Source organism: Haliotis cracherodii, unplaced genomic scaffold (genome assembly GCF_022045235.1).
Source record: "Haliotis cracherodii isolate W230 unplaced genomic scaffold, xgHalCrac1.p SCAF_1, whole genome shotgun sequence".
Taxonomy (NCBI): domain Eukaryota; kingdom Metazoa; phylum Mollusca; class Gastropoda; order Lepetellida; family Haliotidae; genus Haliotis; species Haliotis cracherodii.
The window spans coordinates 70,146,723-70,174,693 of record NW_027266264.1 but is presented as its reverse complement, the minus strand read 5'-3'; the positions used below and the strand labels follow the sequence as shown (position 1 = coordinate 70,174,693).

General features: G+C 41.8%; 2 protein-coding genes across 2 annotated transcripts; both read left to right on the top strand.

Moving 5' to 3' along the window:
- The first annotated feature begins 342 nt into the window (after positions 1–342).
- On the top strand, positions 343–6,171 carry LOC139468071 (aquaporin-9-like). The gene is made up of 7 exons (XM_071249781.1): positions 343–429; positions 1,617–1,743; positions 2,274–2,411; positions 2,969–3,087; positions 4,038–4,255; positions 5,303–5,514; positions 6,110–6,171. The coding sequence occupies exons 1-7, from the start codon at positions 343–345 to the stop codon at positions 6,139–6,141; spliced, it is 933 nt and encodes a 310-aa protein (XP_071105882.1). The 3' UTR covers positions 6,142–6,171.
- Positions 6,172–7,545: 1,374 nt separating this feature from the next.
- Positions 7,546–8,268, top strand: LOC139457274 (streptococcal hemagglutinin-like). Its single transcript, XM_071238684.1, has one exon. It carries the CDS (start codon positions 7,546–7,548, stop codon positions 8,266–8,268), a length of 723 nt encoding a protein of 240 aa, XP_071094785.1.
- The last annotated feature ends 19,703 nt before the right edge of the window (positions 8,269–27,971 follow it).

Sequence of the window (27,971 nt, the reverse complement as noted above, 5' to 3'; positions counted from 1 at the left end):
CTCAAAGACAACAGAAGTGTTAACCAGCTGTCGGACAAAGTGGACCTGTGATCCTAACAGCACACATAAACAACAGAAAGTTTAATCACAAAGTATGAGTGACAGAAAATCATTGTTAATTAGCATATCATTGACCCACTGAACGCTGATGCGCCGTTAATATCCCCGTTACTTGATAGGTCGTGGACTGATCTGTATGATGTATGTTACCAAGGCTCATCTCAATTACATCACAGCAAGGATATAGCAGCCGGCCCTACACACAGCAGCAACCACGGGTCGAGGACGTACGTGACAGCGGTTTGCACTGTTTACTTTCATACTGGATAACGACCGTAATATATGATGACTTTAAAGAAAAAGCTGCAAATAAAAAATGAACTTGCAAGACAGATACTTGCTGAGTTTTGGGGGACATTTATTCTCGTGGTAAGTACTTTGCGATTATCCAAAAATGTTAATGTAAATTTTTGGCGTTTTTTAAGCATGGAATAAATTCAATATGCTGTACAGATTCATTCCTGAAAATGAGAATGCATTGCCTGTCTTTGTTTCCAATATGAATAAAGTTCTACTGGAGTTTAACTCTCTATTTGTGCTGTGATATGAATACATTGTGGTATGTGAAAATGTTTCAGCTGACGGGATTATTTTAATATCAGCTCAGCTGCTGTCATTGTTAATCAATACTAAAACCTTAACAAAACTTAGAAAAGTTACCTAAATCAGTAACGGCTCAGATATCTGGCTTCCTGTTGAAAATACTCTTTTGCAAAGACCACGATTTTTGCTATTAAAGTGACATTCCATAGGGAGTACCACAAATGTAATTAGTAAAACTGAAGCTTTTGTTAGTACATCAGAAAATAAAGACCAACGTCTTTAAATGATTAATATGAACAACACTCCCGAACTTAATATTTCTAAACACCAGGGGCAGTCGGGTAGCCTAGTGGTTAAAGCGTTCGCTCGTCACGCCGAAGACCCGGGTTCGATTCCTGACATGGGTACAATGTGTGAAGCCCATTTCTGCTGTCCCCCGCCGTGATATTGCTGGAATATTGCTAAAAGTGGCGTAAAACCATACTGACTCACTCACTCTAGACACCATGGTCATACAACTATTCCACTGACGTGTTTGATGCGTACCAACCGGAACTTCTACCCAGACGGAATGTGTTTCCATTGTGAAGTAGACTTGGTCTTCATGCATTTCTCATTCCGACAACAACGCCAAAAACATGAGGGAACGAAACATTTTCAAAACCTGCCAATCTAAATGACAAATTTGATGTATTTCTTTTAATCATTGACAATGCATAAACGAGGTGATGACAAAATAACAACTTTAATGCACTTCTCTATATTTTCAGAACAGATCAAGTTAAGTATCATGAATATGTTTTGGGATATGTTTTTGTAGTGAAGAAATATTCATGGTCTTAGTTTGCTCAGTATATTAACAATGGAAAAAAAAAACATTAGAGGGGTGGGAATATATACCGAACTAATATCACTAAGTAAACCTTTCTCTACTACTCGGTAAGGTTTAATTGAAGTTAGGCTTAATTCCTGGTCTATAAACATGTGTCTGTTTGTCCATCTTGGCGCTGTAGACCTTCGCGATAGCATCCGGGGCCCAGTATGTCCTCAGCCGCCAGGAGCTGTCCAGTTACCTGTCCGTCAGCCTCGCCGGCGGCATGGGTCTCACACTTGGTATCTACTGGTCTGGAGGGGTGTCAGGTAGGTGACAAGGGTCTCACACTTGGTATCTACTGGTCTGGAGGGGTGTCAGGTAGGCGACACGGTTCTCACACTTGGTATCTACTGGTCAGGAGGGGTGTAAGGTAGGTGACATGGGTCTCACACTTGGTATCTACTGGTCAGGAGGGGTGTCAGGTAAGTCAGTTGGGTCTCACACTTGGTATCTACTGGTCTGGAGGGGTTTCAGGTAAGTCAGTTGGGTCTCACACTTGGTATCTACTGGTCTGGAGGGGTGTCAGGAAGTTGACATAAGTTGTACGCAGGATATTTTCGAGATTGAAGTAAAAATATTAAAAATTAAGCTAGGAACAAATATGGTTGTGTGAATGATCATATTGAACGCACTCCTAGCATACACGTTATCATTCAATTGCCAGATGGTCCAGATGGTCTCAAAGATCAAGCATTATCTACCCGCAACCAGTGCAATCCCTTCCATCATTCTTACTGTATTTCAGTGTCCAAAGCATCTGTCATGTTCTCACTTGGTACCTAATATGGTGTTTCAGGGGGGTGCCTGAACCCCGCCGTCACCATGGCGTTGTGTCTACGAGGGGTCATCCCCTGGTACAAGTGGCCCTTCTACACTATGGCCAACCTAGGAGGGTCCTTCCTTGCTGCGGCGGTGCAGTATCTGCTTTACTTTGGTGAGACTGTAAGCTTATTTGTTTGTTTGTTGTTTAACGCCGCACTCAGCAATATTCCACCGGTCTATAAACATTCGAGTCTTTACCTGGCAATCCTGTGATTGACTTCATGACCATCGATCTACGCAATGGTTTGTGTAAGTGGTACTTCCAGGCAGAGTGGGGGGCACGGGGGGCCCAGTTAACTAAGGCGCCGCGATTCGCTGTGCAGAGTTGCGTCCCTTGGGCACACCAGAAACCTATGATTGTGGGTTCAAAACCCGGTTCGCCTCGATTATGTTTCGAGGTTTGTCAGCACCATACCCGTGCTCGTGGGTTTCACCGAAGTGGCAAACGTCTGAGACCTGCATCACTTCGGGCTTTCCTCCCACATTAAGCTGACACGCCGTGATATGACACGCCGTATTATATGGAATACTGTTAAAAGCGGCGTTAAATCCAACTCACTCAATCCAGGCAGAGTGTGATCAACGTCTAGTAGTGAAGGAGTGATATACGTGACGTGTTGTACAAGTCCACCGAGTTATGCTGTACACTGTAGTACTGTTTGCAACCAGATGCCCTGAACCACTACGATGGCGGCCTGAGATCAACCACAGGCCCCACAGCTACTGCCGGGATATTTGCCACGTATCCGCAGCCGTACGTGTCTACTGCAAGCTGCTTCTTCGATCAGGTGAGCTAAGATGGGTTTAGGTTACTAATAAGCAAACAGTTGGTGGATGCAATTTGGCGCTTTATAAATGGACTTATAATTATCATCGTCTGCACTAAAGACGTGCCTTTTTATCTAAAACACTGTTCACTATTTCCCCTTATGTGAAATCCTCTGAAGAGTAATCCACCTAATACACTGTGTTAAGAGGTGGGATAAAAGGGATTAGGTGGCTAGCATGGATGCTGATTGTGGATGGATACTAAATTTAAATTAACGGTCTGCAACCTGGATACTGTTCCGGTCCCGTTTAACAGGGTGCTACAGACTACAGTGGACCTGTGTAACATTATGTAAGTTACGTCTGTCGTAGCCTAAGAGGGCAACTCGAACATCAATATGAAAGGGGCCCTGGTTGCTCTGTAAGTTTTGCCGCACCCAACAATATTCCAGCTATATGACGGCGGTCGGTAAATAATCGAGTCTGGACCAGACAATCTAGTGATTGACATCATGAGCATCGATCTACGCATCGATACGGTGACATGCATCAACCAAGTCAGCGAGGCTGACCACCCGATCCCGTTTGTCGCCTTTTACGACAAGCATAGTCGCCTTCTATGGCAAGCATGGGTTGCAGAAGACCTATTCTAACCCGGATCTTCACAGCTAGTCTGTAAGTCGCCATGATATAGCTGTAATACGTCCCAAAATCGCTCATTTAATAAAGCAGTCTTTATTGTGATCCTAGATTAGAGGCACATATGTGTGTGTATTATATGAGTACTGTGTGGCTCCTGTGTGAGAATTGTGTAAGTGCTTTGTGAGACTTGTATATATATATGGATGAGAATAGTACGAACATTGAATGGGAATTATATAAGTATTGCGACAGAAATGTGTGAGAATAGTTTTGAACGAATGTGAGAGTTGAATGGCCACGTTCGCATTGCTGGAATTCTACGTTTCAGGTATTTGGCACGTTCATCCTTCTGGGTTGTGTGTTGGCCATCACAGACAGACGCAACATGGCGCCTAGTGACGGCTTCCTCCCCGTCGCTCTCGGCTCCATCATGCTGGGCATGGGAACCTGCTTCGCCCTCAACTGTGGTTACGCCATCAACCCGGCGAGGGACCTCGGTCCGAGATTGTTTACCGCTATAGCGGGATGGGGGTCAGATCCTTTCACGTAAGTTACTTCCTGACTGATACTGGCGGTTCTGTTTCCGGCATATTGTACTTACTCCAGCCAAACATGAAAGTATGACACCTTCAGGATTAAATGTCTCAAACAATTTACACGCTGGACATGGTACACCGTCCAGATATCTCTGAAATGCAACTATTGATATTTCTGTGCGATTTAGCATAAACAGTGCTTTAGTCACCTGAAGTATGCATACTACCAAACACCGGGTCGGTATAACAGCCATGTCTGTGTTGTTCCTGGGTCACGTGCATTGTTAAGGACTGATTTCAAAGTACAACAACAAAACGGTTTCTGGTTGTTTTCAAAAAGAAAAAAAAACATATTTACAATGTTTATGAAATACAGTAAACTATAGCTACGTTTATAACAAACACGCTTATAACGAGCTTACGGGTATAACGAACTTACTTTTTGGTTCCGACTATATATGCTGTAGTTATGCTGTATATATACTTATAACGAACTACGGTTGTAACGAACTAAAATTAGTGGTCCCTTTGAGTTCGTTATAACCGATTACGTGTCCACGATGCTTATGCTATCACCCACCTGTTACATTTCGATTCTCATATGGTTTTTTGTGAATGTGAAAATGTGTGTGTTTTTTATTTCAATGTCATGATAACAAATCTCGGTCTCTGTGTGTTAGGCGGTCTGTCCGACAGCAACAAGGCATGCTATCCAGAGCAAACAAATATATATTGTATTTTCTCGAGTGGCCATCCCCCTCATTGACGGACAGCTTGACAACTTGACAGCTTGACAACTTGACAGCTTGACAACTTGACAACTTGACGTGGGAGGAAGACCCAAAGTGAGGCATGTCTTGCGCGTTTACCACTTTGGTGAAACCACATGTATGGGGCTGACAGCTTAAAGACTGGGTCATAATCGAGAAAAATATAATTAGATTCGAACCCATACTTATCGGATCCTGGCGCGGCTAGAGGATGCAATTTGTGTCGTATTATACCACTGAATATACATGAAGGATATGTGAGCAGACAACCTCTAGAACTGTTCCAGGTTCCGGGACTACAATTGGTTCTGGGTTCCCTTGGCTGGCCCGATGGTGGGTGCTCTGTTGGCCTGGCTGGTGTACACCATGTTCATAGAACTGCACTGGCCGGACGAGGAGATGAAATTCATCGACAGCTCCTGTCCCGGCAACAATGGCAGACACGTGGTCAGCATAGCAACCATGGACAGGGGTCACATACATCCAACATTCAGCTGTGGTAGGTTTAAACACTAACACAATCTGATCACCATTACCACATCTGTACTGCCTCAGTAACAACATTGAATCAGATTTCTCTCGTTCCTGTGCTGGGGAGCAAAAAGCTTAGATATTAGCCAGCATGATTCGCTACAGTTCTGGTCGCCTTCCCTTGTTCAAAATAACTCTTACATACAACTGGGCACTGGATTCGTGGCTCTGGATTCAGCAGCACCAATAGCAAACAAGTGAGGCCCTGTATGCCTTCACCCCCACAGTGCAGAGGAAGGAAAAAGGTAGAGGGAGTGTGTGGTAATGGCAGGGTGATAATGTTATCAACGAGGACGTACATTGATGATGCCTTATTTGAATCTGTTATAATTTTAAAAATGTAAAGTTCAAATCAGGTTGAGAAAATAGTAATAACTATCACGCCTTTTTTTAACATTATCGTTCCAGTTTCACGATCGGGGCACCAAGATTGGCCTTTGCACGTACCCATGTTGTAATAGAACACGGGTCCTCGCCGTGACGAATGAACGCTTTAACAACTAGACTACCTAAATTATTATGACGAAATCAAGACAAATACTGTTTTCAATTTATTATTGTAGATACTCCTGAGACGTCACATACCCATTTGTGATGTTGGTGTTCCTGAGACGACCCATGCCAGGCTGTGATGTTGGTGTTCCTGAGACGACCCATGCCAGGCTGTAATGTTGGTGTTCCTGCGACATCCTACACCATGCCGTGATGTTGGTGTTCCGGAGACATTCCATACCAGCCTGTGATGTGGATGTTCCTGAGACATTCCATACCAGCCTGTGATGTGGATGTTCCTGAGACGTCAATGCCAACATGTGATGTTGATGTTCCTGAGACGTCCATACCAGCCTGTGATGTGGATGTTCCTGAGACATTCCATACCAGACTGTGATGTGGATGTTCCTGAGACGTCAGTGCCAACATGTGATGTTGATGTTCCTGAGACGTCCATACCAGCCTGTGATGTGGATGTTCCTGAGACATTCCATACCAGACTGTGATGTGGATGTGCCTGAGATGTCAATGCCAACATGTGATGTTGATGTTCCTGAGACGTCCATACCAGCCTGTGATGTGGATGTTCCTGAGACATTCCATACCAGCCTGTGATGTGGATGTTCCTGAGACGTCAATGCCAACATGTGCTGTTGAAGTCCTGAGACGTCCATACCAAACTGTGATGTCGATGTTCCTGAGACGTCCATACCAGACTGTGATGTTGGTGTTCCTGAGACATCCTACACCAGGCAGTGATGTTGGTGTTCCGGAGACATCCCATACCAGCCAGTGATGTGGATGTTCCCGAGACATTCCATACCAGCCTGTGATGTGGATGTCCCTGAGATGTCAATGCCAACATGTGATGTTGATGTTCCTGAGACGTCCATACCAGCCTGTGATGTGGATGTTCCTGAGACGTCAATGCCAACATGTGCTGTTGAAGTCCTGAGACGTCCATACCAAACTGTGATGTTGGTGTTACTGAGACGTTCATACCAGACTGTGATGTTGATGTTCCTGAGACGTCCATACCAGCCTGTGATGTGGATGTTTCTGAGACGTCAATGCCAACATGTGATGTTGAAGTCCTGAGACGTCCATACCAGCCTGTGATGTTGATGTTCCTGAGACATTCCATACCAGCCTGTGAAGTCGGTGTTCCTGAGACGTCCATACCAGCTTGTGATGTTGATGTTCCTGGGACGTCCATACCTGCCTGTGATGTCGCTGTTCCGTAGTAACGTTAATTATGTAAGCATGTCCATACAGCGAGTCCCCTACAGGTCCAGACAGAGGAGAGTCCTGAAAAAATTACCGTTTACGTAAATCATAAATATTTTTTTTATATTTACCTTATTGTTCATTTTTTGGTCAGTTTGTTTACCTAGAAATACATGATTATTAAACCAAGAAACAATGTTAAAAGATGTCAAGTTAGCTTCCGACTCTCGGGTCTTTTTCTGTATATTGGTGCTCCTGAGACATCCTATACCAAACTGTGATGTTGGTGTTACTGAGACGTCCATACCAGACTTTGATGTTGGTGTTAGAGACGTCCATACCAGACTGTGATGTTGATGCTACTGAGACGTCCATACCAGACTGTGGTGTTGATGTTCCTGAGACAATACCAGCCTGTGATGTTGGTGTTACTGAGACGTCCATACCAGACTGTGATGTTGGTGTTACTGAGACGTCCACACCAGACTTTGATGTTGGTGTTACTGAGACGTCCATACCAGACTGTGATGTTGATGCTACTGAGACGTTCATACCAGACTTTGATGTTGATGTTACTGAGACGTCCATACCAGCCTGTGATGTTGGTGTTACTGAGACGTCCATACCAGACTGTGATGTTGGTGTTACTGAGACGTCCATACCAGACTGTGATGTTGGTGTTACTGAGACGTCCATACCAGACTGTGATGTTTGTGTTTCTGAAACGTCCATACAAGACTGTGATGTTGGTTTCACTGAGACGTCCATACCAGCCTGTGATGTTGGTGTTACTGAGACGTCCAAACCAGACTGTGATGTTGGTGTTTCTGAGACGTCCGTACCAGACTGTGATGTTGGTTTTACTGAGACGTCCATACCAGACTGTGATGTTGGTGTTACTGAGACGTCAATACCAACCTGTGATGTGATGTTCCTGAGACATCCTAAGCCAGTCTGTGATGTTGGTTTTCCTGAGACATTCTATACCAGCCTGCGATGTTGATGTTCCCGAGACGTCCATACCAGCCTGTGATGTTGACGTTCCTGAGACGTTCATACCAGCCTGTGATGTTGATGTTCCTGAGACGTCCATACCAGCCTGTGATGTTGATGGTCCTGAGACGTCCATACCAGCCTGTGATGTTGATGGTCCTGAGACGTCCATACCTGCCTGTGATGTTGATGGTCCTGAGACACCCCGTGTTAGTGGCCGCCACGCTAGGCTCAGATACATAACCTCTGGTATCAGAAGTTACTTAAGAAGAAGGAATACCTGCAATGAAATAGTTAGAATATCAATTTTTAAGTATATTAACAATAAATAACACCTGGCAGAAGATTTTATAAACCGCAGGAGAGAGCCACTCATTTTGGAGATCAATAAAACAGCACAAGATCCGATTATAGAACAATAAAAACAGTTAAAATAACTGCCTGATCAGATTACGTCATATTTACCAGATTGTTGAACAAACCCTCGCGCTGCTTGTTGTTGAATTGACCCGTGCACGGGATTAAGGCCCAGTGTCGAGGATATAGATAATTTTTTTTATGTATTGTCTAACTCTGCAGCGAGCAGAACATTCTGAAATATAGTGGTTAACAGTCTCGCTTACCTGATCATTACAATGACTTCAGAGGAGAGCCATCATTATCTGAACTACTTTGATGAACACCGTGACCACAGTGACCCAGTCGAAGCCTTGCCTGCCATTTAGTTACCTTGAGTTCTATCCCAACATGGGCTGAGATCTATGGTCGCATGATACACACTGAGAGTTGAGAACAGGGTCCAATGCAAAATGCTAATTGCACATCCAGTTGCTCCAGATTCAATAGCATGTACAGCTGCCACGGAGTCGGTAATAATCACTGCCTTGTTTGTTGTCATTAAGCCAGTTGAGCGTTTGGAAAATAGCAATTAAGTCAGCAGCAGACACGGAAAGGTGATCGAGACGAAACACCAGGTCTGCGATCCAGTATGCCCAAGGAGTTCCGTTGTTTCAAATGTCCTCAGCATGTGCGAAGTTAAAATACTTCTAAATGTATTCATACCTTTAGAGACTAAGGAATTTAGACCTGCACACGCTCCGGGTGTAAGAAGGCACTATTGACAAGGATTGTAAAAGTGGCATAGAGTTGTTCAGATCAGCATTATGCACCTTGTGAAGTATTGATAGCTTCAGAGTGCCCATTCCAAACGGTGGCATACAATTTGCCCAGTCACACGTGTTATATTCCGCACAGTCACTACATATATCTATTGCAAATGTTTAAACAATTCATGACATTCCCTGTCATCCCCGGGGGACGTATTCTTACATTCAAAGTAGACACAATTTATGGATAACAACTTCTTTAATGCTGTAAAGGCGACGTTTCGGTATAAATCCTTATGCCGTTGTCAAGCAAGACTGAATGGGGGACATTGTACAGAATATATATAGTGGATGGAGGATTAACAGTAACAACAATTGCATACATGAGTGGGATAACATGAGTAGGCAATGACAACAGAAGGATAATACTGTCACGACATGATGGACGGAGAACACATAGGCGGAAGGCAAATATACAGGATAAGTTTACATAGGTGTGGTGATTATTGCTTAATGGGCTCGTAGTAGATGGCTGGGGTGGAATAGCATTGATCTCTGTTGATTGATGGCTTGTGGCGGCGAATGTGGATAGGTTCTGTAGTTTTCTTTTAATGAAATCATGGAGATTGTTGCAGAGGATTTGGACGTTGTCCCAGTTGATGTTGTGATTAGGACAGTTACTGATATGGTTCGAGATGGCTGATTTCCTGTCTGTTAATCCTCCACCACTATCTATATTCTGTACCATGTTCCTCATTCAGTCTTGCTTGACAACGGTATAAGGATCTATACCGAAATATCGCCTTGAGCCCAAAAAGCAAATAATCTCGCCAACCACTTTTCGGCCGTTAGCAGTAACAGCAACTTCAGCCAAAAATTCCAAGATAAACTTAAAACAGAAAACAAACCCACAAAAGAACCAAACAATAACAATCTAGAAATAAATCAACCCTACACAATGGAGGAGCTCCTCTACGTAATCCAAAACAGGAAAAAGGGCACAGCCCCAGGATTAGACCTAACCTCTTACCAAATAATTAAAAAACTCCCCCTAAAACTGCTCCAGGCACTACTCAAACTATACAATCTCATCTACCTAAACGGACAGGTTCCTACACCCTGGAAACAGGCCCTAGTCATACCAATCCCTAAACCTAATAAACCAGCTAATCAAGCTAACTCATATAGACCAATATCCCTAACTTCAAACTTATGTAAAGTAATGGAATCAATGGCTAAAAATAGATTACAACATTACTTAACCCAAAATAACACCATAAACCCAGATCAAAGCGGTTTCACTCCTGGCCGCTCAACCCTAGATAACCTCGCCCGACTAGAACAAGATATTAAGACAGGACAACTAAATAAACAATATACCACAGGCATCTTCTTAGACTTCTCTAAAGCTTTCGACATGGTATGGCACGATGGGCTAATACAAAAACTTAAAAAAATAGGACTCAAAGGTCAGATAATAAACTACATCCAGGACTTCCTAAACAATCGTAAAATAACCGTGTGTATAGACCAAACTCTATCGGACCAATGTCCCCTAGAAAATGGCACTCCACAGGGCAGTATCCTCAGCCCCACCCTCTTCAATATAATGATAAACGATCTATTCGAGGGTCTATCCCCTAAAGTAAACACATCAAAATTCGCGGATGATGGAGCCATCTGGATCCGCACTAAAAGCATGAAAATGGCCACAAATCTACTCCAAAAATCTCTTAATAAAATACAACAATGGGCTGACAAATGGGGCTTCTCCCTGAACTCAGAAAAAACAACAGGAATAGTATTCAAACATAAAAACATGAAACCCGCCTCCCCAATCCTCCAGCTAAACAACCAAACAATCAAATTTCAAAAACAAACCAAATTCTTAGGACTTATTTTCGATGAACATCTCACCTGGGATGCTCACATCCAAAACCTAACAACTAAATGCAGTAAAGACCTAAACACCCTAAGAAGCCTAACTGGCTCTAACTGGGGAGCCTCCAAAGATACTCTCCTCTCTCTCTACATATCCCTAATTAGATCAAAACTAGACTACGGCTGCGCCATATACAACACCCTAAACAACTCTCTATCCAAAAAACTTGACTCAATACAATATCAGGCTCTCAAACTCATTACACGCACCCAACATGGCACCTCCTACACCACACTTCAGGCCTTAACAGGAGAAATGCCACTAAGTCTACGCAGGGAACAGCTAAGCTTAAATTTCTGGGCCGCGTCCCAATCAAACCCTCTCATCCAAAACTTAATAAACCAAAATATCAGCCCTAAAAACCAAGCTCTAGCTCGTAAACACCCCTTACTTACCCCAATATCCCAAAGAATAACAAACTACCTAAATGAACACCAAATTAAAAATCTTAAACAAAACTGCAAACAATCAAATATCTTCACCCCTAAACTTAAAATACCCAAAATAGACACAACACTAGCTAGCCAAATAAATAAACAAACCGACCCAAACATAGCTAAAACTACCACACTAGCATACATACACAAAAATTGGCCAAATTGGTGTCACATTTACACGGACGGATCCTCAGATCCGACCTCCAAACACACGGGTTTCGGAGTCCATACCACACAACCAACTAAAACCACACAATCCTTCCGACTCCCAAATAACCAATCAATATTCACGGCCGAACTAATGGGCATGGCCTCAGCCCTCCACAATCAAGAATCCAAAAACAACCAAAAAATCCTAATACTTACTGACTCCCTAAGTGGACTACAAGCCCTCCAAAACAAAAATACCAAAAACCGACCTAAATTAATAAATCAAATACTTAAAAGCTCCAACGACCTAACAAAAGCAGGCAAACAAATAACCTTCTTGTGGATACCCGCCCACGTAGGAATATACGGTAATGAAAACGCCGATAAAGCAGCTAAACTATCCCTTAAAATCCCAGAAATAAGCTTAAACTTACCCATCTCAAAATCAGAAATTAAAAGTGTAAACAAACAAAAAATCACAAAAAAATGGCATAACCTATATCTAAACTCAAATAGCAAAATCAAAAGAGTGCTCAGCAAACCACTAACCAAACCAAAAATTCTCCATCCATCAAAAAAAATCGACAGAGTAATCACTAAACTCCAAACAGGACACACCAACCTAAATAACCACCTAAAAAAAATTAAAAAACACACTACAGGTAACTGCCCACACTGCAAACAACCAGAAACCCCAGAACACGCACTCATCCACTGCACACACTACCTAACACATCGAACCGCATTACAAACCACCCTCAATCTAAACAAGGCTCTCACTCTAGAAGCAATACTAAACCCACAAAATAAACTAGAAAACTTCAAGGCCTTAGGCGTATTCTTAATAAAAACGGAACTAATAAAACGCATCTAAAACCATAATAACCTACCAAATCAAAATCACATAAACAAACAATCATCCACCATACCCAGCTCCCTTAGTTCTCCTCCCCAACCCCATCAGCATCTATTCCAAATCTCAAAATTCCCAAATTCTATATAAGCAACCCCTAAAGCCCCCTCTTGGGTTGCACAGACCACCCTCGCCCCTTTCGGAAACACATTAAATGGCCTGGCCGGGCCCGTGTGCGAAATACGCATCAGTCGGAAAGCGCACGTTAAATCTCCAAAGTAAGTAAGTAAGTAAGTATCGCCTTGAAAGTATAAAGAAGTTGTTGGCCATAAATTGTGTCTACTTTGTCATCCGTCAACTTCTAAGTAATGCCTATCCAACAGCAGGGCCCACTTGCACAAAGCGATCTTAGCGCTAAGATGGTCGTAACTCCCATACTTTAGCATAGGCTTACAATAGTCTGAGTGCTAAGATCGCTTTGTGCAAGTGGGCCCTGATCTGATAGAGTTCATCAGCAGAGATGGGTGCATAGTAACCACAACTGACATCGCACATTGTTGATAGGATATCAGGTTCACATGCCTTTTCGAATATACCCTAGGCTGCCTAAATGTATCATTGAAATTGTCAGAACAACTGACTTTTTCAATTAATCAACAAAACACGTCCCATTTTAATTCTGGAAACCCAAAAGTCCAGAAACTCTACGGTCTTTGCCCAGTCTCGGTTAAAGGTATTTACAAAATTAAACATGCCGTTTTCATGGGAACATACCAAGGAAGAAAAAATGTTTAAAAAAATGTTTAAAAACTCAATATTTAGACTATGTCGCCCATGGGCCTGCCCATGGGCGAAGTCTGGCCCATGGGTAGGCCCATGGGTAGGCCCATGGGCGAGAATATGTTCCTTTACTTAAAACTCATGTTTTTGTTTCGCAAATACATTTAATGTATTCATTCAAGTATCATGACACAAAATTTAACTCATTTTAACTTAATTCAACGATTTTATAGCGATATTGAAATATTTCGCCCATGGGCGAGAAAAAGGTTTGGCCCATGGGCGAGAATATGTTCCTGTACTTAAAACTCATGATTTTGTTTCGCAAATACATTAAATGTATTTATTGAAGTATCATGACACAAAATTAAACTCATTTAAACTTAATTCAAGGATTTTATAGCGATATTGAAATATTTCGCACATGGGCGAGAAAAAGGTTTGGCCCATGGGCAGGCCCATGGGCGAGAACATGTTCCTTTACTCAAAACTCATGTTTTTGTTTCGCAAATACATTAAATGTATTTATTCAAGTATCATGACACAAAATTTAACTATTTTTTACTTAATTCAACTATTTTACGGCGTTATTAAAATATTTCGCCCATGTTTTCGTCAGTCCCTTTAAAGCATCAACTAACTGTTTGCAAAGTATATTGTATCATTGAAATATACTTTATATTATATCATTACATTACTATTTAAAAAGGGCATTTGGTTGGATGTTTCCTTTAGTTCTACAAATTTCACCTGTTTTACATATTGTAGCGATCTTTAATGAACCCGGCCTTACCCGGCCAGTTTATCATACGAATTCATGTGCGTGTACTCCAATTCATTGGAGTTATTTTCCACAACATTAAATTTAAGTTAGTTTCTATTTCATTTCCCATTTTATGTCCCGTTGATACATCACACTGGGCAATTACGTGACACTAGGTATGCAATATACAGGTACGCGTGCGCGTATTTTAATGAAAAAAAATATTCGTCTTTTATTGCATAACGTTTGGCTGAATATTCTTACATTCTAACGAAATCTCGAAATAATTATTTAATTACATGCGGTTTCGAACTGACCAGTGGGAATTATGTTTCAATGCGATTGAGGAAAACGTGAGTGAATATTGTGACACTAAAGCAACTTTTAACTGCATTGTCACTTTTGGTATGAAAATGGTAACAGTTCAGAAAAAACAACAGCCTTCTTATGATAATTCTCATTAGTACGTTGTATCTAATTACAGTGTCGGCCTTATTTACAGGTGATTCTACAATACCTGCTCTCGGTCAATCACGATCTACCACACCACGCGTGAATAAACAGTTATGCAGGTGTTGCTGTGGGCAAATACCTAGCCTGAAAATGTTTATTTTTTTTAGGATACATGTTTTACAAATGTTCGTTGATATGTGGATTTATTAAGCACAAAGACAAAAAAATGTTTATGAAAGATGAATTAGTGCCTTGATATATTCATCGAGATGTGTATCATCGTTTAATGGGGTCATTCAATAAACGTATGTTTGGAGGAGATATCAAAGGAGCCGCCCAATATACACAGTGTCGTCCGGTGAACTACCACCCCACCCTGTCCATTAGAGTTATGTAATCGGTACACAAATATATTTGATGCGGTGTCAGTGCGGAAGGAGTTTGAATTACGTCCGCCACTTGCCACAGAAATCCTCAAAGTATAGAAACAATAAACAAGGTCAATCCGTACTAATTACCTAGTGACGCACGTAACAACGACTGTCAATAGGGAAAATGGTGAAAACAAATTGAAATAGATTTTAATAAAACATTATAGTACTAAATAACTCGCAAAAGCGGTGCCTAAAATTGTTTGACCGTGTTATGTGTGTTGTAAACTGACGAACAGCAAGTAATTGTCATGCTGTACGCATGGTTCCATATACAAATTCAGTTATACAACCGGTATGAAACTGAGAACTGAGATACCAAGTACAACCTGCATTCACACATGGAAGCAATATACTTGTGTGTATGCCCTCTCCTCTAAAAAATATATCACTAAAGCATTTGCATTGTAATAAATATAGTAATGATAAAACTTGGTAATTTGGTAGATCTCCGACAGATATGATTTTCAGTTTTTTTACACCTTTGATTGATACGGATTACGTACCTGTAGTCTAGTCACTGTATCTAATGTTGTGAGAGTGATGTGTGACGGTGAGGGTTCGAGCGAGGGTTCGGATGTGATTGAAGTGATGTCAATGAGGGTTTGGGTGTGTCTGAATGTGCGGGTGTGTTTGCGTGGTTTGCGTAAGCTGCTGTGAGTGAAGACCTGGATGTGGGAATGGATGTGGTTGTGTGTATACAGGATGTTTGTATGGGGGATAATATTATGAATGTTATTTTCATAACTGCTATTAAATGTGGTGTATACATATATAAAATAGTGTTTTTATGAGTCTTTTAGTGTCTCGTAGGCCATTTTGGCCGGCCGCTGAATTTTTACATTCTTGCCTTGTCATTTTATATGTACAGCGGGTGACACTATAATAAAATATTCTTCTTCTTCTTCTTCTTCTTCTTCTTCTAATGTATCTGCTTGTTAGAAATTTCAAATGTCTTGTTATAGCACTGTTCCTAAAATACGGCAGTTTCTTTTATCGGGTATAAATAGTTGATTCGTCTTGTCACGCAGTCATTTTTACTTGATCGAATGATTTCCACAAAAAATTACGGCAGAGAGTTTTGTATTTTATTATATTTTTAGAAGATTTTAGAAGATGCTTACATCACTGTATCTCAGAACGTAAAACTGATAACATTCAAACATGTAATTAGTACACAGTTAATTGTTACATATAATTTCCTGCATATTCCTTTTTGAACAAAAAGCCTACATGTATACTGATATCGGTGTCCACTTTTAAAAGGGTATTAGTGCAGTCAGCCATGGTAAATGGAGAGACAATAATAAGGTGATTAATTATAGTCTGTTGCAGAATATGCGGTATAAGTGTAGTCATTAATACATATACACATTACACATATACAGATGAAATACACGATATGATGCAGTGCAAGAACAAATTAAGATACGGTTTCTATTAAAAATAATAATACGATTTTGGATTTAAATAGCATGTTCACATTTTCAGGCCAACACTGGAGTTGTTTTCTGCCGGTCGTAAGTTCATTGTTTGACTGAGCACACTCGTGTCGGGGTTGCGATATTTTCTTCTCTTTGTTGGCAGCCTGCCACCGGTCTGAATTTTGAGAAAGGTTTCAGCATGGGACTGTTAATTACTTCTTAATGATGTCTACAAGCTTACAAACTTGTAGATGTTGGGTGCGGTTAGGACCAAACTTTTTCAGCTCAGAGTGTTAGTGGTCCTGGAACCCATAGTGTCAAACAGGTTCTGCACAAAACGTCCATCAGATTCTACTGTTCAGCAACATTGTCACTGAATTTCAGAACTCTGGCATGATATAATAATCAAGGATTTCGAAGGTGAACGAGGGGAAAGGCAGACGCACGTGGATTTACCCTCAGGTTATTATTGTCTGGAGTTCACATTTTGGGGCATTTCATATACTAATTGAACGGAGTTCACCTGCACATGTCCACTTTAGTGATACAGACTGTAACCAAAAATGCAATGAGCCGTAGCTCTTAATCCCTTATAACAACGGTAACAACAACCAGGGTGAGGACACAGTAAGGTTAAACCGTGTCCAACAGACAATCTGAGGTGGCTATCTCCCATCAAGTCAGCTCTGTTTTTAAGCGCATAGTTATGTTTTTACATATTGAAATAAAAGGAATTTACAAAATTATATTTAACAAACCTACACATTACCAAATACAAAACTTTATAACCCTTTCTAGACTTCGTTCCAATTAACCTGGATCATTCAACTCGCTCGCGAAGGTCGTATGCGACTTTAAAGTGAATACGTCTACAGTGTACAAGTAACTTTTAACTGTATCATATATACTCATGATAAGCAATTATTTTCGTTCCTAATTCGAATGAGCACATTCTGAGGCTAAATCTGCAAAAGGACAGATAAAATATTTCTTTGTACAATGCAAACGATACAAACGTAGCGGCTGATGATAGAGACAATGATTTAATAATCTGCAATATATCAAGTGTTCTGGTTCAATCTATTGTACATATTGAAGTGATTGTAAAGTTTCAAGGAGTACTAAAATGTTGTGGTATTATGAATGTATTTAGAATATGAATAGCGAAAAACAGTCACCATATCGGATGTACATGTATAACTTGTCTTCCAACACCACGCTTGTGCCGAGGCCCATGGTCATAAAACTAATCGGTCCCATAAAAGGAGCAAATAGTTTCGCAGATACTTCTTGCTATGGTTCACTCCCAATTGTCAGACGACCTAATCATCAGTCAGACCAGTCAAGTGTGACCAGCGTACCTGCCTGGTTTTGGCTCCTAATTACTGAACTGCCCAATACTGTCATACTGTTGGCAGAGTAAGCGGCCTCGTTGAGTGATACAGACTAACCAGATTATGATTGTGTTTGTAAGTTGCGTTTAATCTGTGTCGGGTTGCAGTTGTTTTATTAGTCAAGACTAGGGGTAGTTTTTTCAATGAAACCTTTTAGCCGTTGAGTTTGTTTTGCATTCATTTCATAAAATACATTGTTAGGTAGAATAATAACACGTTATATGGATTAAACATCTCCCTAATCTGAGTATAATCTCACATGTACTCTAAGTACCGTACTATATTACTTTGCGGAGACACTGAGTATAATTTTTTAGTTGGCATTGTATGCTGTCTGAATGACTTTACACTAATCCCTGCATTCAATAAACCCGTGAAGATCTTCAACAAACCATTCTTGGCGTAAAAGGGCGACAGCGCTTGTCGTAAGAAGCGACTACCGGGATCGGGTGGTCAGGCTCGCTGACTTGGTTGATGCATGTCATCGTATCCCAATTGCGTGGATCGATGCACATGATGTCAATCACTGGATTGTCTGGTCCAGACTCGATTATTTACAGACCGCCGTCATACAGCTGAAATACTGCTAAGTGTGGCGTTATACAACTAACAAACAAACAAAACACAAAAAGAGAAAGTGTATGAGTACTAAAACTTGCAATAGATATGCGTACCCTACGTACACACATGAGTCCCATTCGACAGTCTACAACACACGAATAACTGTCAAACAAGTTTGGGTACCCCTTCTGTTCAGGCAAATTATTTAGTTCGATAATTTTGTATTAAAATCCTTTTCAATTTGTTTTCATCCTTTTTCCCTATTCCATGCATGTTTATGTTGCTACATCTTATTGCTCATGTTTCCAAGTATTGTAAAACACTTTAATGTTTCTCCTTCTTAATCTAACGTTATAACATTTCCGGTCATTGCCATCTTCTAATACACAAGAGATGATACCAAGACATATTTTATTCGGTTTTATGGTCTATGCGGTCTTACAATTGATTTTATTAGTCTTTAAATCTTATGTCTAGTAAATATTTTCACAAACAGGGCTGTTAACTGATATAAGGAATGTAACATCCAGTTGAGGACTGAATACGACGTACGTTTGTCTGGTAACGACATTTCTACAATTAATATTTTGAATAAGCCGTTAATACGCCAGTTGTGACAGGGATGGTGGTATGGTAGATGTAGCAGACATATTGACAGCCGTTGTTACGCGAGTCACTAGGTTATTAGTACGGCATTGGCCTTGTTGATTGGTACTATACTTTCTGTGGCCACTGGCGGACGTAATTCAAACTTCTTCCACACTGACATCGCACCAAATATATTTGTGTACCGATTACATAACTCTTACTGACAGGGTAGGGTGGTAGTTCACGCGAAACGGACGACACTGTGTATATTGAGCGGCTCCTTTGATATCGCCTCACAACATACTGTTAATGAATGACCAATTAAACGATGATACACATCACGATCGCGGAGAAAATACAAGCTTCGTTCGCGTTGAATATATATATCAAGGCACAAATTCATCTTTCATAAACTTTTTGTGTCTTGGTGCTTAATATATCCACATATCGACGAAAATATGTAATACATGTATCCACAAAAATATACATGTACAGGCTAGGTAATTGCCCACAGCAACACCTGCATAACTGTTTATTCACGCGTGGTGTGGCAGATTGTAATTGACCGACAACAAGTATTGTAGAATCACCTGTAAATAAGGCCGACGCTGTAATTAGACACAACGTACTAATGAGAATATGAGAATTATCATAAGAAGGCTGTTACGTTTTTCTTAACTATTACCATTTTCATACCAAAAGTGACAATGCAGTTAAAAGTTGCTTTAGTGTCACAATATTCACTCACGTTTTCCTCAATCGCATTGAAACATAATTCCTACTGGTCAGTTCGACACTGCTTGTAATTAAATAATTATTTCGAGATTTCGTTAGAATGTAAGATATTCAGCCAAACGTTATGCAATAAAAGACGAATAGTTTCTTTCCATTAAAATACGCGCACGCGTACCTGTCACGTAATTGCACAGTGGGATGTATCAACGGGTCATGAAATGGGAAATGAAATAGAAACTAACTAAAATTTAATGTTGTACACGCACATGAATTCGTATGATAAACTGCCAAAACGTTTTGAGAGATAAGGCCGGGTTCATTAAAGATGATGGGTGCGGTTAGGACCAAACTTTTTCAGCTCAGAGTGTTAGTGGTCCTGGAACCCATAGTGTCAAACAGGTTCTGCACAATACGTCCATCAGATTCTACTGTTCAGCAACATTGTCACTGAATTTCAGAACTCTGGCATGATATAATAATCAAGGATTTCGAAGGCACAACCTTTTCTCGCCCATGGGCGAAATATTTCAATAAATCTGTAAAATAGCTGAATTGAGTAAAATTGAGTTACATTATGTGCCATGAAAATAGTAAAAACACCTGCAAGTATTTGCGAAACAAAAACATAAGTTTTAAGTAAAGGAAAATATTCTCGCCCATGGGCCAAACCTTTTTCTCGCCCATGGGCGAAATATTTCAATATCGCTATAAAATCGTTGAATTAAGTTAAAATGAGTTAAATTTTGTGTCATGATACTTAAATAAATACATTTAATGTATTTGCAAAAGAAAAACATGAGTTTTGAGTAAAGGAACATATTCTCGCCCATGGGCCTGCCCATGGGCCTACCCATGGGCCAGACTTCGCCCATGGGCAGGCCCATGGGCGACATAGTCTAAATATTGAGTTTTTAAACAATTTTTTAAACATTTTTTCTTCCTTGGTATGTTCCCATGAAAACGGCATGTTTAATTTTGTAAATACCTTTAACCGAGACTGGACAAAGAGCGTAGAGTTTCTGGACTTTTGGGTTTCCAGAATTAAAATGGGACGTGTTACAAGTAAATTGATCATATCATTATTTGCACCCACGACTGGTATAGGCTACAATTACAGTTGCCACTTACGTTTTTAACTCTCGACCACACAGGGGAAAGCAGAGAAACTCGATTAATATTCGATATGAATGTCTGCTAAATTCTACATGTGCGAACCATCTGTTGGAATTATGCACGTTTCTTACGAATAATTACAGATTTGCTGGCAAGGATATAAAGTGGACTGTATTGTTTGCGGTTTTACGAGCAATGTTTTCCCTTTCGCGTTCTTCATTACACCATCGTTTAGAACTTATTCATCAGCAGTTGTAATGATCACCGAAGAAACACTGGCATTAGCAGTGTGAATATCATCATTAATGAAATCAGATCAATTTCCTTCATTGCATAATTCAGAGTAGTCAGGGCATTTTGCTCATTTTAATTTCCAACGAGGCTAATAGTTCGTACTGCCTCTGAAATGGTTAATTTGTATTTCTGTAAAAACAAGGTAATGACCACTTCCCTAAGGATCGTCGTGAAACATTCCGATAATGATTACATTCAAACTTGCCTGCTAATGTGGAAGATGCGAATGCAGATCAAGAGGAGATCAACAAGACCAACTCCGGTCATTTTCACAGTGTTGAGATGAACAAATTCAGAAACTGATCAACAAAATATCCCACTACTCTTAGACTACCACAATCTTCATTGTGCGGACTTCCCACTTTCATTAAGACTGTCACCACACACAAAATGTGCGATTGTGACAGCTATCTATAACTGAAGAACTTAGAGCCAAAAGGGCATATTATTGCATTAATAACATCTATGAGTTCCTGTCTAGTTGCAGAATTTTTTTGTATGTCGTCATTGATAAGTTTTTGAAAATATAGCTATTTAAAACATTCTGTAATAGGGCCAAAGTCAAGTTCCCAAAGGGCAAAAGTCACTTTGCTAGATTTTGGCCCTTTTAGCTCTCATTTACGTGTGTGATTGAAACTGGAGTTTTTGAAAGTTTGGAAACATTATTATTATGTTTCAACCATTTCAACAAAGTTGGCATTAGTTTAAATCATTTAAAAGAGCTTCAATAGTGTGTGTTTATACTTTCAGTAGTAGTTTAATCAATCTCACATGTTAAATCCAATGCAAATGCCTAAGGGTAAAAAGGGACAAAATACAGACATTGGTTCTTTCCACCGTTACACAAATTAAAAACGAAAGTTTATTTCCTTTTTTGAATGTTTTTTTTATAGCAACATTTATTTGTCTGCTGGCAGAATGTGTTAAAGTTTAGGAATTTATCGGTGAATACAAAATGTTCATTAGCAGGCAAATGGTTATGGTTTTCATTATAAAGGACTCCACATGTCATTGGCCCTTATGGCTCTAAGCTATCCATCGGGGCACGGGTGGCCCAGTCGTCTAAGGCGCCGCGATTCGCTGTGCAGAGTTGCGTCCCTTGGGCACGCCAGAAACCTATAATTGTGGGTTCGAATCTCGGTTCGCCCTGATTATGTTTCTAGGTTTGCCAGCACCATACCCGTGCCCGTGGGTTTCACCGAAGTGGTAAACGTTTGAGACCTGCATCACTCCGGGCTTTCCTCCCACATTAAGCTGACACGCCGTGATATAAAGGAATACTGTTAAAAGCGGCGATGAGCCCAACTCACTCACTAAGCTATCCATCACTTTGTAATGGTATTCCTCCCGCGGGTTCCCTAGATTGTAAATATTGACAATAATGGAATATGTATTTTCTTCATAAAAATGTTTGACTGCATTAGGTTCAAATACAGTGTGTGGAAGACGTGATCTTAAACAGACATGTCATTGTTAGGCCTGACAAAACCTGCGCATCCACCACTATGGGGTTTGAATATGTGGGTTTGTTGTTATCCTGTCCCTACAGGAACAAACTAAATCTGCCTTCGGGCCACAGGAATGTTTCTTGAGTACCAAACAGATCAAGAAGATGAGGACAACCATGTACAAACAAGCTCTGGGCAGTCCATTGCAAAATAGGAACATTTTTCCTGCTCAGTCTGGAGAGTGATAAGCAACTCTCTAGACACGTCACTAAAACTGGCACTATGCAACGGATACAGGCTTGAATAACTAATCATTTTTGCTGTTTGCATTAAAACAACCAGCAATCTCTTTAAACAGGAATACCAGCATAAATGATTGTGGATAAATGTCAATCCAGTATGAAAATGCATTTCTTTTGTCAGGGTGGCATATTCTGAACGTGTCCATCTTAAGCGCCATGTAGCTGAGAGAGAGAGAGAGAGAGAGAGAGAGAGAGAGAGCGAGAGAGAGAGAGAGAGAGAGAGAGAGAGAGAGACAGAGAGAGACAGAGAGAGACAGAGAGAGAGAGAGAGAGAGAGAGGGAGGGCGGGAGAGAGAGAGAGAGAGAGAGAGGGAGGGAGGGAGAGAGAGAGAGAGAGAGAGAGAGACAGAGAGAGACAGAGAGAGAGAGAGAGAGAGCTGATCTTCACCCATGTATATTTAATATTATTAAATCAAATGAATGAATTAGCGGTGTCATACCGTTTTTCATACTTTGAAAGTTGTCTATCATGCATAAATAATATCCAAATATGGATTTGTTTTGTTTCTAATCTAGCAATAGCAGCAAAAGAGAGAGTGTGTGTGTTCGCGAGTGTATTTGTGTCTGTCCCTGCTAATACTAGTCCCGATGAAGGCCGGTTTTATAGTGCTTGGACACTGAGAGACCAACCCACAGCTTGATACATGTATTCCCCACTCAGACAAAGTATATTGAGTCCGAGCCGAGCAGTCCTGGCGTTATTCCCCTAGCGCGAGCGTAACACAGGATAATAACAAGTAACCTCTTTTAACGTTTTTTGGTATGACCCGGCCAGAGATCGAACCACAGGCCTTGCGCTCTCCAGTCAGGCGCTCCATCCATTTCTTTTATTCTTAACTTCCCCACACAAAACACCACACACAGACATTCACAACAACAATGTTAAGTCTGCACAAAACTGTTTTGGTTTTATTTTGTTTATTTTGGTTATATGTTTCAAGCATATTGCGACCGTTTTAGACATTTAATGCTAATCCGTGAATCCAATGATATAATGCGGTGTGCTAATTGTCGTACGTCAGCGTTCCTGCTTTGATTTCGGGAGTAATTATGTTGATGCAAATGCACACGCTCCCCCCCCCCCACACACACACACACACACGCATGCACGCGCGCACGCACGCACCCACGCACCCACGCACGCACGCACCCACGCATAGACTATAATAGTCTTAAAAAGTTTATACAAGAAAATCCACATCAACACAGTCACACAACCGTTCCACGACATTAGAGAGCAGTGGCAAATTGTGTTCGTCCACGCATATTCGTACTTTGGATGAATTACGGAGAGACCACGAGCATATTACAGACCGATTCCAGTTTAACTTCAGACAGATTACAAATAGATTTAATGGGAAGAAAGATCACAGAAGTCGCAGATAGATCCTATGTAGTTGATTATGTTGGATTTACGGTTCTGAAGCACCAGCAAATCCCGTTTCTAGCAATGTAAGTTGTTTATCAAGGAGACAGGACTTACATATCAGACTAACATCTTTAGCTATGTAGCGAGGTTTTCTTAGCTCTCATCTGTCCCAGATATAGGGAGACGTCCTGATTATATATGATAAAAGTACTGATAGATATATAGCATATGGAGACCACATGGATATATAAAATGAACGTTATTGTACGGGATATAAATCTTATGGGGACACCATGGGTTGCTGGAGACCTATTCTAACCCGGATCTTCAGGGGTTCCATGATTAAAAGTATGGGTTTAACAGAACCGACACACACTCACCACTTTCTGCATCAACTGCCATCGTTGTGTCGCCGCAATATAGTGAAGCACTTGTACAATCACCTAGAACGGTTCCTGTCTATTGATCGGTTGGAATTCTGTGTTTCAGGTTTCGATGCAGGTTTTTAGCGACCTGGCTGCTGCAGTCATGCGACGTGGGGTACAGTACCGTGCTGCATAGCGCATGTGAGCATTCCAAGTCGAGAACAAAGCGTGACGAGGGCCGACCTGACCAGCGGCTGATGAAATTAAGCAATTCCCTGGTGACTGAAAGTGCATGTGAAGTACATCAAGTGAAGCAGAACTATCTTAGATGAGGTGCTGACAGTCATGATGTTGAATATAACGTGAAGGTGCTGACAGTGTCATGATGTTGAGTGTAACGTGAAGGTTGCTGACAGTGTCGTGATATTGGGTATTCAGTGAAGGATGCTGACAGTGTCGTGATGGTGGGTGTAACATGAAGGTGCTGACAGTGTCATGATGTTGGGTGTAACGTGAAGGTGCTGACAGTGTCGTGATGTTGGGTGTAACGTGAAGGTGCTGACAGTGTCGTGATGTTGGGTGTAACGTGAAGGTGCTGAGAGTGTCGTGTTGTTGGGTGTAAGGTGAAGGTGCTGACAGTGTCGTGATGGTGGGTGTAACATGAAGGTGCTGACAGTGTCATGATGTTGGGTGTAACGTGAAGGTGCTGACAGTGTCGTGATGTTGGGTGTAACGTGAAGGTGCTGACAGTGTCGTGATGTTGGGTGTAACGTGAAGGTGCTGACAGTGTCGTGTTGTTGGGTGTAACGTGAAGGTGCTGACAGTGTCGTGTTGTTGGGTGTAACGTGAAGGTGCTGAGAGTGTCGTGATGTTGAATATGACGTGAAGGTGCTGACAGTGTCGTGTTGTTGGGTGTAACGTGAAGGTGCTGACAGTGTCGTGATGTTGGAGGTAACGTGAAGGATGCTGACAGTGTCGTGTTGTTGTGTGTAACGTGAAGGATGCTGACAGTGTCGTGTTGTTGGGTGTAACGTGAAGGTGCTGACAGTGTCGTGGTGTTGGGTGTAACGTGAAGGATGCTGACAGTGTCGTGATGTTGAATATAACATGAAGGATGCTGACGGTGTCGTGATGTTGGGTGTAACGTGAAGGATGCTGACAGTGTCGTGATGTTGGGTGTAACGTGAAGGTGCTGACAGTGTCGTGATGTTGGGTGTAACGTGAAGGTTGCTGACAGTGTCGTGATGTTGAATATAACGTGAAGGATGCTGACAGTGTCGTGATGTTGGGTGTAACGTGAAGGATGCTGACAGTGTCGTGTTGTTGAGTGTAACGTGAAGGTGCTGACAGTGTCGTGATGTTGGGTGTAACGTGAAGGATGCTGACAGTGTCGTGTTGTTGGGTGTAACGTGAAGGTGCTGACAGTGTCGTGTTGTTGAATATGACGTGAAGGATGCTGACAGTGTCGTGTTGTTGGGTGTAACGTGAAGGTGCTGACAGTGTCGTGTTGTTGGGTGTAACGTGAAGGTGCTGACAGTGTCGTGATGTTGGGTGTAACGTGAAGGTGCTGACAGTGTCGTGGTGTTGGGTGTAACGTGAAGGTTGCTGGCAGTGTCGTGATGTTGGGTGTGATTTTAAGGATGCTGACAGTGTCATGTTGTTTGGTATAACGTGAAGGTGCTGACAGTGTCGTGTTGTTGAATATGACGTGAAGGATGCTGACAGTGTCGTGTTGTTGGGTGTAACGTGAAGGTGCTGACAGTGTCGTGTTGTTGGGTGTAACGTGAAGGTGCTGACAGTGTCGTGATGTTGGGTGTAACGTGAAGGTGCTGACAGTGTCGTGTTGTTGGGTGTAACGTGAAGGTGCTGACAGTGTCGTGATGTTGGGTGTAACGTGAAGGTGCTGACAGTGTCGTGTTGTTGGGTGTAACGTGAAGGTGCTGACAGTGTCGTGATGTTGGGTGTAAGGTGAAGGTGCTGGCAGTTATGATGTTGGGTGTAACATGAAGGTGCTGACAGTGTCATGATGTTGGGTGTAACGCGAAGGTGCTGACAGTGTCGTGATGTTGGGTGTAACGTGAAGGTGCTGACAGTGTCGTGTTGTTGGGTAAAACGTGAAGGTGCTGACAGTGTCGTGATGTTGGGTGTAACGTGAAGGTGCTGAGAGTGTCGTGTTGTTGGGTGTAACGTGAAGGATGCTGACAGTGTCGTGTTGTTGGGTGTAACGTGAAGGTGCTGACAGTGTCGTGTTGTTGGGTGTAACGTGAAGGATGCTGACAGTGTCGTGTTGTTGGGTGTAACGTGAAGGTGCTGACAGTGTCGTGATGTTGGGTGTAACGTGAAGGTGCTGACAGTGTCGTGGTGTTGGGTGTAACGTGAAGGTTGCTGGCAGTGTCGTGATGTTGGGTGTGATTTTAAGGATGCTGACAGTGTCATGTTGTTTGGTGTAACGTGAAGGATGCTGACAGTGTCGTGATGTTGGGTGTAACGTGAAGGTGCTGACAGTGTCGTGATGTTGGGTGTAACGTGAAGGTTGCTGACAGTGTCGTGATGTTGAATATAACGTGAAGGATGCTGACAGTGTCGTGATGTTGGGTGTAACGTGAAGGATGCTGACAGTGTCGTGTTGTTGGGTGTAACGTGAAGGTGCTGACAGTGTCGTGATGTTGGGTGTAACGTGAAGGATGCTGACAGTGTCGTGTTGTTGGGTGTAACGTGAAGGTGCTGACAGTGTCGTGTTGTTGAATATGACGTGAAGGATGCTGACAGTGTCGTGTTGTTGGGTGTAACGTGAAGGTGCTGACAGTGTCGTGTTGTTGGGTGTAACGTGAAGGTGCTGACAGTGTCGTGATGTTGAATATGACGTGAAGGTGCTGACAGTGTCGTGTTGTTGGGTGTAACGTGAAGGTGCTGACAGTGTCGTGATGTTGGAGGTAACGTGAAGGATGCTGACAGTGTCGTGTTGTTGTGTGTAACGTGAAGGATGCTGACAGTGTCGTGTTGTTGGGTGTAACGTGAAGGTGCTGACAGTGTCGTGGTGTTGGGTGTAACGTGAAGGTTGCTGGCAGTGTCGTGATGTTGAATATAACGTGAAGGATGCTGACGGTGTCGTGATGTTGGGTGTAACGTGAAGGATGCTGACAGTGTCGTGATGTTGGGTGTAACGTGAAGGTGCTGACAGTGTCGTGATGTTGGGTGTAACGTG